This window comes from Ochotona princeps, chromosome 11, assembly GCF_030435755.1.
Source record: "Ochotona princeps isolate mOchPri1 chromosome 11, mOchPri1.hap1, whole genome shotgun sequence".
Lineage (NCBI taxonomy): Eukaryota > Metazoa > Chordata > Mammalia > Lagomorpha > Ochotonidae > Ochotona > Ochotona princeps.
Window position 1 is genome coordinate 51921939 of NC_080842.1, and position 16898 is coordinate 51938836.

A 16898-nucleotide genomic window follows, 5' to 3' on the forward strand; every position below is an offset into this window, starting at 1 on the left:
TTTTTCTTTGTATGTTTAGAAAAAAGTAGGTCTAACCATACTAAAAAGATAGAGTATCATAAGATAGTGAATGGGAAATGTTGTCTCATAACATAAGGCTCCGTTGTGTCTGACCTATCATTTAAAGAAATATTACTTCTCTTATAGATATCTCCTGTAATGGAAGCGGAAGAATTAACTAATGACATATTAGCAATAAAAAATATCATTCCGGTTAAAGGTGATGTTTGGGCCACATTTGAAGTTATTGAAAATGAAGAACTAGGTAAGTGATCTCTGTTAGCAGTTTAAAATTCATTCTAGTATACAGAAATATACTTTGTGACATGTAGTTAATAATTTTCTGTTTTTATAAAATATTATCTCATTATAAATCCCCCTCAAGCTTATTACATATGTTGATATACAAAGTTGCTTCCAAAAGTCCATGGAAATTAAAATTGAAAGATAAGCTTAGAGATGGCATAGAAGGTTAAGATACCAATTGGGTCACCAGTATCCTAAATCAGAGTGTAATCTTGATGTCCCATTATTCTTGAGTCTTCTATTGCTCCATTTCCCATCCAGTTTCCTGATACTTTTCCTAGAAATGCAGCCTGATGGCCCAAGTGCTTGGGGACCTACTTCTTGTCTGTGGGACCCAAATAGATGTCCTGACTCCCAGGTTCACCCTGGCCCGGATCTGGCTATTGTAGTGGCTTGGGAAAGTGAATCAGTGAACTAAAGGTGTATTTTCTCACTGCTGCTCCAACCCTGTCTTTCTCATCCTCCTTCAACACTTCTAACTCCAATAAATAGATCAGTCTTTTACTCTATATTACGTGGTAAATGGAATTTTGAAATCCATTCATAGTTTCCTCATAATGTGCATTTTTCCATTAGTGCTGTATGCATGAGTTTCAAAGGTTTTATACAAAAATAAACTTACATTTTAGTTCCAATTTCCACAAATATTTTCAAGTACCCTCTTACATTAGCACTACCTGAAGTTTTCTTCCTGCAATTCTGTTCATCAAAATGATTATTAGATTTACTGCAAAAAATATGAGTATAGTACCAAACCTTTGGCATTGATGTTGCTACCTCATGATGAGATATTTGTAAGGATAAGCAATCTAATCGAAATAATATTCTCATTTTTTAAAGATTTATTTTTTTTTATTGGAAAGCCAAATATACAAGAGAGGAGGAGAAACAGAGAGGAACATCTTCTGTCTGTTGATTCACTCCCCCAGCAGCTGCAACAGCAGGAGTTGAGCTGATCCAAAGCCAGGAGCCCAGAGTCTCTTCTGGATCCCCCACATGGGTGCAGGGTCCCAAGGCTGCTTTCCTGGGTCACAAGCAGGGAGCTGGATGGGAAGCAGGGCCTCCGGGATTGGATATGGCATCCATATGTGATCCTTGTGCATGCAAGGCTAAACCTTCAGCCACTAGGGTACTGTGCTGGGCCCAAAATAATATTCCAAATATTGCGATTTATCATGCATGTTATTTCTGAATGCTCTTTGCTCTTACTGATTTAGAAGATGATTTTTCCAAAACATTTTTAAACCTAACAGAAGCTACTTTTTGTGACATTTTTCCTTTTCCTGTGCCTTTAATGAATCAAATGTTTTGTCATCTTCCATCTCAAAGACCCTGAAGGGTATGGAGAGATTTTAAAACACTCTGACTAGCCCGATAGTCAAGTGCTGAATAAGCTTAACTTTGTTACAATGGCATTTGGTTTCAAAGACCTCCAGGAAAAGAAAAAAAAGACAGAATGTCTTTGTACCTTGACCATCTGTCTGGCTGATATCTAGCAAGGTCTTGGGACCCTTTCAAGTAGAGCTGTCAAACTGCCAAAAGGAAAATCTTGCCATCCACAAACTCAGGGTGGAAATTAAAATTCAACATTGAAACACCCGATGGTGCATTGTTAGGGATGCTGTAATCAGTATTGAGATGAAACGGGATTATCAAGTACTTTGCTTTTCTTCCATCCTTCTTGATGTTTTTATTCCATCATTTTGTTTTACTGTACATGATTTTTTTAGTGTTTAATCCATATTGAAATATTTTACTTATGCATGGCCAAGGCCCAGTGACTGGTGCTTTGATGTGCATTCACAGTGTCTCCCTTGACGAGCTCAGATGACTCCTGTGACCCTCAGCCAGTTGTCTGGGGCATTTGCTTCAGGCATTACATCACCTGTTCTTTCCGAGAGATTTATTGTTGAAGACCATTCAGTTTCCACTGATGACCTCCTACCCATTTCTGGTGCTGCCCGGATTCTTCACTTTGTTCTCTGGCCATTTCATTCACTTGTAGTTTTTAGTTCTTGTCTCTTAAATATTGGATTTCCCATGCTCCATTTTCCCTTGCCCTGTTTTCTTCTGCGTATTCCTAATGAATAATCGCTTTGGGTCTTTGTGCTTAACTAATGTGTGTGAGCAGAGATTGCTGAGTGTACCTTTGCTATACCTCCATCTGGGTCACTTTATGACCTTCTGTAATGGCCAGATCACAGGAGGGTATTCCGCCTTGTGGTTCCGAGGCTGGTCAAGATGCCTCGTTTCCATGTCGGAGTCTGCGTCCTGGCTGATGCACGCCCTCCTGGGCAGCCCTGTCCTCTAAATGGGAGAACTGCATTGAGCCAGTGGACGGAAGCACAGACTCTTCCCTCCTCCTTCCTCCCTGTCAAATTTAAAAAACCAATAAACAAAAACAAAACAAAACCAAAAAAACCATGCTGAGTTTGTCTGATCTCATCTAAGCACCTTGATGAAGTCTCTTTCTGTTTCTAGTGTCCTGCACAGTCTCTAGTACATGGTATCCATGTGGTTCAAATCCATCGAATATATGAACCATAGGATTGTATGATTAAGTGGTGCAAGGGTGGTAAATTATTTTGGTTTTTTGCTTTTGTTGTTTAATTTTAAGGAAAATGATGTATAACTTCATTTTATTTCTGAGTAAAAGACAGCTTGTAGCACTACTGGCAGAATTTCCTGTCTAAATCACATATTGGATCATATTGTTCTACTAGTTAGAAACATTTCATTACTTCCACATCGCCCATCCATCCTTAGAAATTTCCTTCTCTCATTGCCTCAAGCACAGTGCCTTGTTGTTAACACGCTGCACAGAAGTCTTTTTAATTGAAATACAGTAAAAAATTGTTATGTGGACTGAATAATCTTGATTGTGCATGCTGTATTCCTATTGGTTCCTAAGAGATTCAGCGCATAAAATGAATCATAGACATCTTCTTCCTACCGCCCTTCCTCTCTCAAACGTTGAGTCAAATGAAAGCGTATTCCTCTGTGACAGCATTGGCATTCGGTGCCTGGTTTTCCTGAGTCACGGAAGTGAGCAGAATGGGTGAGCCAGGAGAAAAACTGTATTCTGTTTTGAATATTGCTTAGAAAGCCACGCAGTCTTTACCCAGCAAATGACTGGTTATCTACCTGCCTATGATCATGGTATATTGCTAATGCTCACACTGGAGTGGGATATTTTGTTAGTTGCCCTTCTTTCTAATGAAAAGGATAAAGTTTATATTAACACAGTTATCATAAGACTAGCGGACATCAATTTGCTTTAGTTTATAGATATTTAAGTATATAGCCACAGAAAAATCCCATGCACACTAAAAAAAAAAAACACTTAGAGATAAGGTTCAAATTAGACATGATCATGATGACAGTAGACAGGTAGAAATTGCCAGAAGAGAAAACTCAGCTTATTTTTACTGCTACTAAGTAATTGCAGGGAAGCAATTAAAGGGACCATGCTTCAATTTTATTATTGAAGTGGATGGAACTATGTGTACCTTCTTACCTTAAAAATGTTCAAACCTTTAACTTCAGTAACCTAATGGGAAGACAAAATACACTTAAAAAGCTACGAACATAAAGGTATAGTCAAAGATTGTAACTGAAGAATTTGAGCAGGAAAGTAGATTTCTGATGTAAAAACTAACATTCCAAGTAATTAAGTAATCAAAAATAAATACAGGATTAAATAAGCAAACTAGACTGGCAGATTTTATTACATTTTAGCTAATTGCAATTTTTAAAGCAGTAGTCCACTATTTTGTCATAGCTAGTGTCTCCTTTGTATAATAAATATTTTGTTTTTCCCTCTTTATAAAGGTAATATACACTGTTGTACTCATGGAAATTTTAATTTGGATCCCTTGTTGTGCAGCGGGATAGGCTGCTACCTGCAGTGCCAGCATCCCACAATTTCAGAGATTTTAGTTCCCGGATGCTCCTCTTCCAGTTAAATTCCCTGCTTATGCACCTGGGAAAGTGGGAGATGGTGCTCTAAGTGCTTGGGCCCTTTTACCCCTGTCTGAGACTCATGGAACTTACGGGCTTGGTTGCACCTATTTGATGAGTGAACCACCTGATGGATGGGCAATCTCAGCCGTTCAGTCTCTGTGTCTTCATCTGTCTCTGCTCCTCTGAAATCTGCCTTTCAAGTAAAGAAAACTAAAATCTTACAGCTGTTTATCCTAGTTGTTGTATTAGAATAAGTTAGGTGCCTGCGTACACTCTTCTGTGCAAATTCTGAGGCTCATGTCAATGTAAACGTTTGTAAGCCTGTTTTTTTAAAACTATGAATGGAGTCACCACAGATGGGACCGTCACAAATGCAGATTGATGCATGCCTTTCAATTGTGTGACTCAGACTATCCATAGAATCACCATCAGTGGAAAGGTGGTGAATGACTTACAAGATTCTTGCTTATGCGTAATGTTTTAGTAGTTAGATTAATGGAAAAATAAGCTTTGTTACAGGCATATAAAAAAATCCTAATTTTGCTATTATACTAAAACCATGAACAATGTACACTTGAGATGAGCTTGATTCCATGTTGGTTCGTTTTAATCAGGTTTCCCTTTTAAATGAATGCCTGGTGAAATACGCAAAATTTGTGCTGAGCAAAGAACAGATGTTGCTTGTCTTTCTCCTTGAAGGATCTCAAACTTTGTTTACCTGCTGTGAACAATCATTAGGGCTAAGCCCACCCAGGAGAAGGTTTCTTTCTCCAGAAGTAGGATTCCTTCTGAAATGTATTAGTATTTTATTGTTTTCTCTTCAAAATAAACTCACCTCTGCACAGGTAACCCAAATACCCTTTAGTCCTCAAGACCTTAAACAAAATTAACTGCCTAAGGGGCCTCACTTAACTGGGTTTCCCCGCGATTTCAAGTGGGTGAACCAGTTAAACTATGCAGTCATGTGTTAACACAATTATCTGTCATCCTCAAGGCTGCTGTGATCCTGCAAGATCAGTTTATTTTCATCAGAATTCTTTCCAGCTCAACTTGAACTGGATTTATGTTTCATTGCATTCTGATTATGTAGGTGGTAAAAAATGAATGCACAGCTCTAAGTTTGGCACTAAAGATTTGACTTATGGAGGAGTCATAGTTGTCTGGAAATGCTGTGTCATTATTACCAGGAATTCACTAAAAGCTGGTGTCATTTGCTGTGGAAAATGAATAGCTTTCTGTTTAATGAGGGAGGCTACCTTTATATACGTTAAGCAATTGATGTTTCATTCACCTGTAAGACCACCTTCAAAGCTCTTTTACTTCAGTTGATACTCTCCATTATTTTTTTGCTATGTATCCTGCAGTTAATTAACAAAAGAATTATTTATTTCTAGTAATGTCCTATTGCCAGATGATTTATGTGCTATATCATCAATTGTGACAAATATTTGCAAATATATGTATAAATAAAAATTTGTTTAATTGTAGGACTTTATATTTGAACAATATTTGATGGCCTGGTTAATTTTTTTATGCTTAATATCTCTTATGGTGGATATCAATGTCATTTTATAATTATTATACTTGCCGGGGTAACAAATACTTTTATCTAGCTTTTGTGCTGTGTTCTTTGTCTAGGAACACAGGTCTGCAGGAATCTACAAGTATTTCATATGGAATGGATGCGGAAAACGTATTTAATTAATTTTCCCATCAAGATGAAGTATATGCATGTTGATAAGTCTCAGTATATAGTTTGATACATTTCAGCGTAGCAAGGAACATTTTAGAGATACCACTGTAGTATTTACTGCCACTTGTGTGTGGTAGTGACCAACTATCCATGATATGCAAATCTCTTTGCCTGTCCAGTCTTGTAAGTTTTTTTTCTTTGTCACAGATAGTTTATTCAAGTTAAGAATATTATTCCCTTCTCCAAGCCTTCTGTGGTATGATTAGTTTCCACACATTCTGGCTGTTGAAGTTATCTTGGTGTTGTTTTCTTACCATCTTGCTAGGGATAAGTATGAAGAAGTGCTGTATTTTCACTTTACTTATGTTTCGTTGTTTAGTCTTCATCAAAGTCTTAGTGTGTTGATACTTTTCTCCGATAAAATTACAGGTGACAAAAACTCAGAAAGTAATTCATGTATTTGTGCAAAGTGAAACTAAGAGTGATAGTTGAGAAACTGAGTTTTAAAATCAGATAGATTTGACATTCCAATTTGCTCCTCAATTTTACCAGCTATAAGATGCTGGGAATTGGCTTAACTTATATAAATAATACTGACTATTTCAGAGTGTTATTGAAAAGTAACAACCGGGTAGGCGTTTGAGCCGGCCATCAAGAAGTTCCTTGGGATGCTCATGTCACATAACAGAGTGTCCGGGATGAAAACCCAGCTCTGCTAGTTACTGTGAAATTCTTCAAATATTCATTGAGAATCTATGATAAATCACATGGCAGTGCTACACTGGTAGAAGAGATGCCAAATACTTAACTAGACACAGATTTGCTTTCAGTTTCTATGCTGTAGTGGCTTTTTTTGTTATTGCAATATGTTTACTTTTTCCTATGGTTACATTTGTATTAACTGATTGATATATTTTATTAGAAAAAAATCTAAAGTTTTAGTTGGAATAATTTTCAAAATATCCATGATTACAATATATGTTATTTAAAAAAATATACTATGAGTATTCATCAAGGAGAAATGTTAAGCTGTCATTTTACTTCTTGCTTGTTAACCTGTTATATGAAGCTGTAGCCTCATAAAGTTTATAAGTGATATTTCTAATAATCAGATGTATCTTAGTGTTAGATTTACTTCCACATGTTCTTTGAAAAAGTACTATTTTAGAATTTCATACAAATTGAGGTGTATGTTGTTCACTAATACTGGTCAAAAATCCTGGGATTCTAGTCATATGAAATACATAGAGGATTAATTTACACTCATTAATTCTAATCAAGATTAATTTGCTACTCCTTTTAAAATCATTCAGTTGCATATGCAAATAGGTTTTTTTCACAAGCAAGCCAGAAATATAATATAAATTAAAAAGACACAGGCAAACATTCATTATGCAAATGTTTGTACTCTGAGGTTTTATCTCGATGAAAGTACTTCTGAAATGTTCATTTTAATAATTAAGATAACAGGGGCCAGGCGTGGTAGCCAAGTGGCTGAAGTCCTGGCTTGAATGTGCCAGGATCCCATATGGGTGCTCGTTTGTGGCCTGGGAAAGCAGTAGAGAATGGCCCAAAGCCTTCGGACCCAGAAGAAGCTCCTGACTCTTGGCTTCAGATCAGCTCAGCTCTGGCATTTGCAGCCACTTGAGTGAACCAATTGAGTGTAGCAATTTTCTCTCTGTATCTCTATTTCTCTGCGGAGCTGACTTTCCAATAAAAATAAATAAATCTTTAAAAAATATAGTTAAACAACAAAAGCTCAACACAGATTAATATACACAAAGTGCTTATTATGTGCTTAGTTTCATTTTAAGGATCTTTTGTGTGCAGTTCTAGTGTTGTGTATTACAAGATATGATAATATGTATTGTTGCCTGCAGATCATTGTGTGTCTCCTTTCAACGTATCTTGGGCGTTGTCTTTTGCAGAACGTCCTCTTCACTACAGAGAAAATGTGTTGGAGCAGGTGCTTCAGTGGAGCTCCTTAGCTGAGCCTGGCTCTGCCTATCTTGTGGTGAAGAGATTCTTAACTGTCGACACAATTAAACACTCCAGAGGTGGGTGCCTGTATTCCACATTGCAACCTTGATCGAAAATTCAAGTGGTTAAAGGACAATGATTGAGGCACAAGTGGTATTTGGAAATATGAAAATGAGTAGCCTAAAGCCAAGTCTTGTGATGAAGCATTGTAGAAAAGAATGAACAGTATATGAGCAAGAAAAACTAATAATGTTGCTGGTACCGACTTTAACTTTCTGGAGGGAGTGACTTATATCTTGCAGTGTAATTTGCTACCTGTTTTTAATGTTTTTTGTTGCTAATGTAAAGATTGACGTTGAGGATTCTTTCTCAGTTTCTGTTTGAAAGTTTTTTTGAGCATTGCACACTCTGAGATGGAGTCTTCCCTTTTCTTGCAGTTACACTGGTACACAAGCACACAAAAACCTTGCTAGTAGGGATATTTTCTGTCCTTTTAGAAGACGACAGTGTACATGTTACATTAAGTATGAAACTAGCTTAAAGAACTGGATATTTTAAGGAAATCTTGGAGCCAAAATAGCATCAGAAAACATTTCCTTTTTGAAACGAACTTGTTGTGTTGGCATCAACCAATAGTTAAGAAACATTCTCTGCTAGTGCTCCATATAACCAGTTCAAAGTTTGTTGATGACATTTATAATATTAGTTAACATTAATATTATATTTATTGAGCGCATATCATGAAACACATACATACCAGAGCTCATTTAACTATTTTTATATTTTATCTTGTCATGTGACCCTTATAGATGAGGAAAAGAGAAATTGAAAAATGTTCCACTAATTACAGTTAGTCACTACATACTTAAGAACAGTTTCTCTTCTAACTATTAAAAAAGTGAGGAGAAACAGCTCTCAAATGTGCTACATCTCTTCTGTATATGATTGCATGGATTCTAGTATGAATGCAAAGTAAGTTTTTCATTGCCAGTCTGACAGTTTTCTCATCTCATTATATTGCCCTTCATATCTTTCAAAAATTATTTTTCAAAGTGCAAAATGCTTACAACAAAGGGTGCTTTTTTAGGTATGTTTTTCTTACAAGCATCTAAATAAACATTATGTAGTATATATGATTGATTCCCATGTTTTCTTTTCTTTTAGAAAATTAGTGATTTTTTCCTGACCAATTTTATCTTTCTGATAATAATTTTTTCTTATAGTCTTGTATTTTTTTCTTATATTCTTCTACCTTGGCTGTTGCCTGAATGCTGGAAGGCTGCTTGCATGAATAAAAAGGGACACATAAGATGAATGGTTATCATATAAAGGAGTGGTATGCATGTGTAGTGGGGTAACCCAAACCAACAGTACCACTCCGTGTTGGTAATCTTTGAAGATGAAATTGGCAATTAACAGATTGAGGTGACTTAGAGCGCTCAAATGTTGGTAAGGTCTTCATTATTGCAGGGCAAGTAGAAATCACTCTGTGACAGATTACATCAGATCCAACCACATTCTGGGGTAGGGAGAATGGTGCTTCACCCCAAGCCTGGCCTTCTCTGGGTGAATGGATGTTAGGTCCTGTCGTGAAAGCTTCTAGCTCTAGGCCAGGCATCCTTGACAAGCATTGGACAGCCTAAGCAGAGGAAGTGTAGCTGTAGCTGAAGGGAGAGAGTTTCAGAGATTTCTGTGAAAAATTGCTTGAAGTTTTTTTTTTTTATTTCTATCACTTTACTTAGAGGATAGTGACTTCACAACAAACTTCCTGAACCATGCAAACAACCTCTTACCAAATCAGAGTGCAACTTGTTGTTATCCCGTCTGTAATTATTTATGCTAGGAAATTAGGTCTCCGTGCAATAAAAAATATTCAGATTTTAAAATAATCCTATCAGGAAGTACATTATTCATACCATCTTCTATTATTTGTTGCCTATTTTGGATGAAAAATAGAGCTACCCCAATTAAAATATTTTAATTCTCTAGCTGGTATTTTTATTAGTGTTGTTACTCAAGTTAATTTTTGTTTACATTATCAAACCAAAATAATGTTTTATTTTAGTGTTTTTGAATTTGCTTTATTTTGGTATTCTTCTTTTTAAGGAAACTATGGTCTGCTTCTAAAATCCATTTCTTAAGTCTTGATTTTATTTCTGGTTGTTTCAGAAACCTGAAGTGTATTAATTGCTTGTGTGGAGTATTCTTTGAGATGGATTCTGGGTAACCTAGATATTCAGTGTACTTTGTCTCTGTCTTGGTAAATGATTCCTAAATCAGTCACCATGACCACCTACTCAAGAGTTATTGCTCCATTCGTTACATCCACTCTACCTGAAAATTAGGATCTAAAAGGAAAACAGTGCAAGTAAATCAAATGTGATTCATGTGTCAGTTTGTTAGCAGAAAAGCTGGAATCATCTTAGAAATAGTTTTTCTTAGAAGCAGAAAGAATATAATGTTAAAGGTTTCTTTTCCTTAAGATATTACTGTTATAAACTAGGGACACAATAGAAATCAATCATTTGGATACCAGGGTAATTTATCACAAAAGCTCTCAAGAGCAAATCACCAACTTTTTGCATTCATACATTTTGTGCTCTGTGACCCTGCAAAACACTCTGATGAGTTCCAATAGTCTCTTGATTGAGTCTTTTGGGTATCCTATCTATAGAAGCATGTTGTCTGCAAACAGGGATAATTTTAATTCCTGATTTCTGATTTGCATTTTTTCTCTTGCCTAATAACTCTAGTGAAGACTTACAATAAAAGGTTAAATAGCAGTGATGGAAGTAGAAAACCTTGTCTAGTTCCAGATCTGAATGGAAAAGCTTCCAGTCTTTCCACAGTCAATATGATACTGGTATTGGGCTTCTCATGTATTGCTTTGATTGTGTTGTAGAATGTTCCTTCTATGCCTTATGTTGTTTAGGATTTGGTATGGTATGGATTTGCATATCACCAGATGCTTTCTCTGCATCTATTGAGATGCTATAGACCCTGGCTCATGGCTCTGGTTTCAGCCTGACGCAGCACTGGCTTTTGCAGCCATGTGGGAGTGAGCCAGCAGATGGAAGATTTTTCCGTATCTGCCCAACTCTGCCTTTCAACTAATTGAATAAATCTGTAAATGGGTCTGTCTGGGTTGAGCAGTGTCTATGATCTGTATTGTACAACTTGATTACATCTTCCCTGATGCTTTAAAAAAAACTTCTTTCTAAATTAAATATATCTAGATAGATAGATATAGTTATAGATATTATAAATGCTGTTCTTTTCCTTTCAGCTGTTTAAATCAACTAAATCCATAAATCCAACCATTGTTTCTACATTCTTTTTTTTTACATTCTTTTTTTTTAAAGATTTATTTATTTTATTACAAAGTCAGATATACAGAGAGGAGGAGAGACAGAGAGGAAGATCTTCCGTCCGATGATTCACTCCCCAAGTGAGTGCAATGGCTGGTGCTCTACCATTCCGAAGCCAGGAACCAGGAACCTCTTCCAGGTCTCCCACACGGGTGCAGGGTCCCAAAGCCTTGGGCCGTCCTCAACTGTTTTCCCAGGCCACAAGCAGGGAGCTGGATGGGAAGTGGAGTTGCCGGGATTAGAACTGGCGCCCATATGGGATCCCGGGGCGTTGAAGGCGAGGACTTTAGCCGCTAGGCCACGCCGCCGGGCCCTGTTTCTACATTCTGAAGTGAACATGGTTACTGCTACACGACAGAAACCCTCCTTAGTGGTTCTAAATTGTTAATAATTCCTATAGTTAAAGAACATTTTTAAACTATGTTTTCTATGAAAGTAATACTAAGAAATTATACCAGAACACATACATCAGTAGCATAATTTACAGTGATTAATTCAAAATCACAGTGTACTGACAGAGCCTATAGTTATGATGGCATGATTTGAGATCAGAATGTATATCTTGAGAAATAGTTGGTTTTCATATTACTTTTGTTTGTGCTTAGAATCTGTGGTATGATTAATCTGTTTGCTTATAGTCATTCCGGTCTCACATATCAGTCAGAAGGAACAATTTCACATTTCTATTACTTTTTGTTTTATAAACAAAATATAATTATAAATATTAATATATGCAGAGTACATAGATTTTTTTTCAGATTAATCAAAACTTGCTAGATTTAGAACTAGGAGTTTTTAGTGAAATACTTCAGAGGTTTTGTGAATTTCAGGAACTGTGCTTGGATATTTAAAATGTTGCCCTGTGGTGGGGCAGTGCTGAAGGTGTTAGGCCCAGGGGAGCAGCAGTATGACATGTTGTATGAATGGGCTGCATCTGCCTTACTGCACATGGTCACGACTCTTGCTTCACAGGAGAAAACAAGGTGTAACCCCTTGGTAAACCTTTCACAACCAGGCTTCAGGTTCTTTTTGTTTTCCTTTCCTTTCTACTGTTCTTCAATTCTCAAGCAAGCAGGTGTGTGTTTGTCAAGATCTGCAAAGTTTTGATTTGAGACCCAATGATAAAATTTTTTATGAAAAATATAAATGTAAATTGGTATTATAAAAGTGCTTTTAAAATAATTTCTAAGTGGCACACTGATATTATTACATATGAAATATATTTATTACTCAATGTGCTACCATAGCAATTTATCTTTTTTTTTTATTCATTAATTACATTGTATTATGTGACACAGTTACATAGTTACTGGGATTCTCCCCACCCCTCCCCACACCTTCCCCCATGGTGGATTCCTCCACCTTGTTGCATAACCATAGTTCAAGTTCAGTTGAGATTCCCTCTTTGCAAGCATATACTAAACATAGAGTCCAGCATCTTATAGACCAGTCAAGTTCCTCGGCTTCTTAGGGAGACCCTGTCTGGTCTGAGGGCAGGACCAGCAGAGTACCATCCTGGTCACTTAAAAAACTCTAGCATACCATCAGCAACAGTTAACTTCATTGTGGAATTAATTGATATAGTATTGATTTACCAGTATGTTAAAACAAATCCGATTTCTTAATCACATTCTGTGGTCTTCTCATTGACATTTCAATTTTAGTTAATACACAACGTATAACACAACATACATAACATAACATGTTTTACATAACATCATATCATCTTAAATTAAGGCAAACATGTGGTATCTAACCTTTTGGGATTGGCTCATTTCCCTTAGCATTATGGTTTCCAGTTTGGCCCATTTGGCCACAAACAATTGCATTTTGTTTTTTTTAATAGCTGAGTAGTATTCCGTGGAGTAGATGAACTATAGCTTTCTTATCCAATCCTCTACTGATGGGCATTTTGGTTGCTTCCATGTTTTTTGCAATTACTGATTGTGTGGCTATGAACATAGGACTGCATGTTGGTTTCTCATAAAACAGGTGTTTTGGATATATTCCTAGTAATGCTATTGCTGGATCATATGGTATGTTGATTTTGAGTTGTTTGAATGTTCTCCATACTGATTTCCATAGAGGCTGTACCAGTCTGCAGCCCCACCAGCAGTGGAGTAGGGTTCCCTTTCCCTACAACCTCGCCAACAAGTGTTGTTGGTGCTTTTTTTCATGTGGGCCAATCTTACTGGCGTCAGGTGGTATCTCATTGATGTTTTAATTTGGATTTCCCTTATTGCCAAGGAACTTGATCTGTTTCATATTGGTAGCAATTTCTCCGTTTCTTTAAGAAGTTCTATATTGAGTGAAAATTCCTGAATATGTTTTCTTTCTTAAATACTGGTGCTATGAAAAATGAACATGCATCAAACTGAAACATGCAAGGAATATATTGAAATAATTTCAAATTATGTGATAGCAGGCCTAGCGCAGTAGCGTAGTGGCTAAAGTCCTCTCATTGCACGCATTGGGATCCCATATGACCACCGGTTCTAATCCTGGCAGCTCCACGTCCCATCTAGCAACCTACTTGTATCCTGGGAAAGCAGTAGAGAGTGGCCCAAAGCCTTGGAGCCCTGCACTTGCTTGGGAAACCCAGAAGAGGCTGCTGGCTTCTGGCTTTGGATCGCCTTAGCTCCAGCCATTGGGGCCTCTTGGAGAGTCGATCAGCAGCCAGAAGATCTTCCTCTCTGTCTCTCCTCCTCTCTGTATATCTGACTTTCCAATTTAAAAAAAATAAATCTTAAAAATTTATGTGACAGCTACATTTTCAACAGTATGTAAAAATTGTTAAGATTAATCCTACTGGATTGTATTTAACCTCATATATGCAAAATATATATTTCAATATGATCAAAATTTAATATTCTGATATTTTCCTTTTGCAAAATGTATTCAGTATCTGATAGGTAAGGTTAACATGTAACTCAGCTCAGACTAACCACATTTCAGGTGCTCTGTAGCCCATGACTAATTGGACAGAACCGGCAGGCCCAAGTATGGTAAATACTAATTGTGAGAAAACGTGTTGTCAACAGTTCACCTTTGGCTACTTCATAGTGGAAAACAAGTTGCAACATTATATTATCAAAGCTGAAAATATGCCAATGTTTCTGTATCATTTTCCAAATAAGGGAAAATATGTCCAACTTAACCGAAATGACACTGTGCTTCACAGAGAGGAGTGCTTGTGAAAGTGTCAAGGAAGGAGTCTTGAAGATCAAAGAAGAACCATCCAAGATACTGTCTGGAAACAAGTTTCAAGACCGGTATTTTGTTCTGCGTGATGGGTGTCTGTTTCTGTACAAGGACCCAAAGGTATTGAACATGTACCTCTTTTTGTTTGTGTGGGATAAACATTGTTATTTTATACCACTCTCTGCTCTCTCTGCTAGAAGTTATTGCCTGCAGTAAGTAAGATGTACTGTAAGATGATGATTTATTTGTCTGAGGTACAACATGAGTATTCTGAACAGAGCGAATAACTCCTTGTGAGCTTCCTAAGTACCTTGAATATTTTGGGAGAATGACTTAAGCCCTGAAGATTGATATGCATCCATAAGCTAATATCTGAATCAGTATTTTAGCCAGTGAAATTAGCAGCAAATGGATTGTACCCTAAATAAAAGAGAATTGAATATAATTAATGGGATTAATAAAAACTGGAATAAAAGGTAGTTAAAAGTGAGACGGTGTCTTTCTTACATGTACAAATGAATTGACCCATGTAACATTTATTAATTGAATGTTGAATTCCTTAAGAATTTTTGTGAAAGAATTTTATCATAGGAAAGCTTCAGGTAAGAAGCAAGATGGAGGTGAATGATGCAGCTGCAAGAATATTGAGATTAGCATAAAAAACTCATATCGGCTGGATGTATAAATAAGTAACTTAACTTTTCAACCTCCAGTTCTGAGTCTTTACTATGCTGGTAGCATGAGTCCTATATGCCAGATTATTTGAATGCTTAAGTAATAGTGTACATAAACATTTTTTTGAATGTGGAGCATTTGGCCAATCTGTGTAACAACAGAAGTAGGCTTATCAGAAGACTTCGTTGAGATGTGGATAGAAAAATCCTAGAATGAGAAAAAGATATCCATAGTACAAATGAGAGTACTTTAAAATGATGAAGTTCATTTTGGTACAAATAAAATTTGAAATCATGCATATAATATATCTTCTGTAAGTTCATAAAAAATACCTATTACCAAAATTTCAAAAATATTTGTACCAATAAACTTGTCTTTAAAAATAAAAACATTTAATTTATATTTGAAAGGTAGATTTACAGAAACAAGGAGAGAGGAAGAGAGAAATCATCCATCCTGTTTGACTTTCCAAATGTCCGCAATAGCTGAGCTGTGCCGATCCAGCTAAGAGCTTCTTCGAGATCTCCCACATGGATGCAGGGGCCCGAGAACTGAAAGCCATCTCTTGCTGCTTTCCCAGACCATAAGCAGGGGATGGGATCATAAGTGGAGCCACCAGGACTAGAGCTGGTGCCCATGTAACATGCTGGTGCTGTAGGTGGAGAATTCGCCTTCTGAGCCACAGTGTTGAGTACTAAACATATCTTTTAATTCTCTTTTTCATGGACATTTTGAAACTCCATTTTTTTTTTTTTTTAGAATAAGTACTCAGATACAGAAAGTAACTTTTCCAGATCAGCAGAAGAAAGACAACCCAGTAAAAATTTGTGCGAAGAATTAAACAGACTACATAAATAAAGAGGCAGAGATAGCCAATAAGCCATCAGTATTGTGTCATGGGAAATATAAAATTAAAACCATAAGACTAAATTTGACAACTCTGGTTTCATTTAATCTTCAGCGTGAAAACCTTCATTGTATGTAAAGATGCAGGTTAATTAGAAAATTCAGAAATTGTTGATAGAAGTGTAAAATCAGACAATTAACTGTTTATAATTCAGAAGTTTTTTTAAAAAAACTAAGTCTGTCTTCATCTACCCATGGTCCCATAAATCCACTGCTAGGTATTATGTACACACTGTGCAATATTTTAGCATGTATTTTACAAAGATCTAGCCAACAGGACCTCAAAGCCTCTAAAAACAAAAACATGACACATTTTTAGGGAAACACAAATGATAATTACCCTTGTATGATAATTATGCATCATATGCGTATAATATAGTCACACTGTGCCATATAAGCATGCAATTATTAGGGTTAGTCACGTATTTTCCATGCTCTAAGCAGCTTCATTTGTAAAATCTACAGCTTGAACATATCCTAGCTCTCCAACTAAAGGAGAACGGTATAATTGGTATAATCCTCCTTAGCCATTAAAATGAGTGGCAACTCCTGTTTACAGAAACATTAGGAAATTTTCAAAACTTTATTGAACAAAAAAAAAGGCTTGACATAAAATAGTATGGTTATGAAAGTGTTCATAGGTCTGAGAGTTGACACAGTCTTTAAGATGCTGATAGGAGTTAGTGTATAAGGGAGGAAGAAAAATTGCTGTGGAATTTCTAGGGAGAAGTCTCAATAGAGTACTTCCTGTGTGGAAGTGTCCTCTGTCTTGGATGGGGAGGTGATTAGGTAGGTGTGTGCCATAC

At 36.5% G+C, this 16898-nt stretch overlaps 1 protein-coding gene across 3 annotated transcripts in view; it reads left to right on the forward strand.

The window, feature by feature from the left end:
* The window catches only part of ARAP2 (ArfGAP with RhoGAP domain, ankyrin repeat and PH domain 2), a 150900-nt gene that overhangs the window by 116532 nt on the left and 17470 nt on the right, over positions 1-16898 (forward strand). For all 3 annotated transcript variants that reach the window (XM_004579161.4, XM_058670225.1, XM_058670224.1), the window contains 3 exons: positions 148-265; positions 7891-8019; positions 14492-14631. In XM_004579161.4, the coding sequence (XP_004579218.2) occupies positions 148-265; positions 7891-8019; positions 14492-14631 (387 nt within the window). The remainder of the gene's footprint in view (positions 1-147; positions 266-7890; positions 8020-14491; positions 14632-16898) is intronic.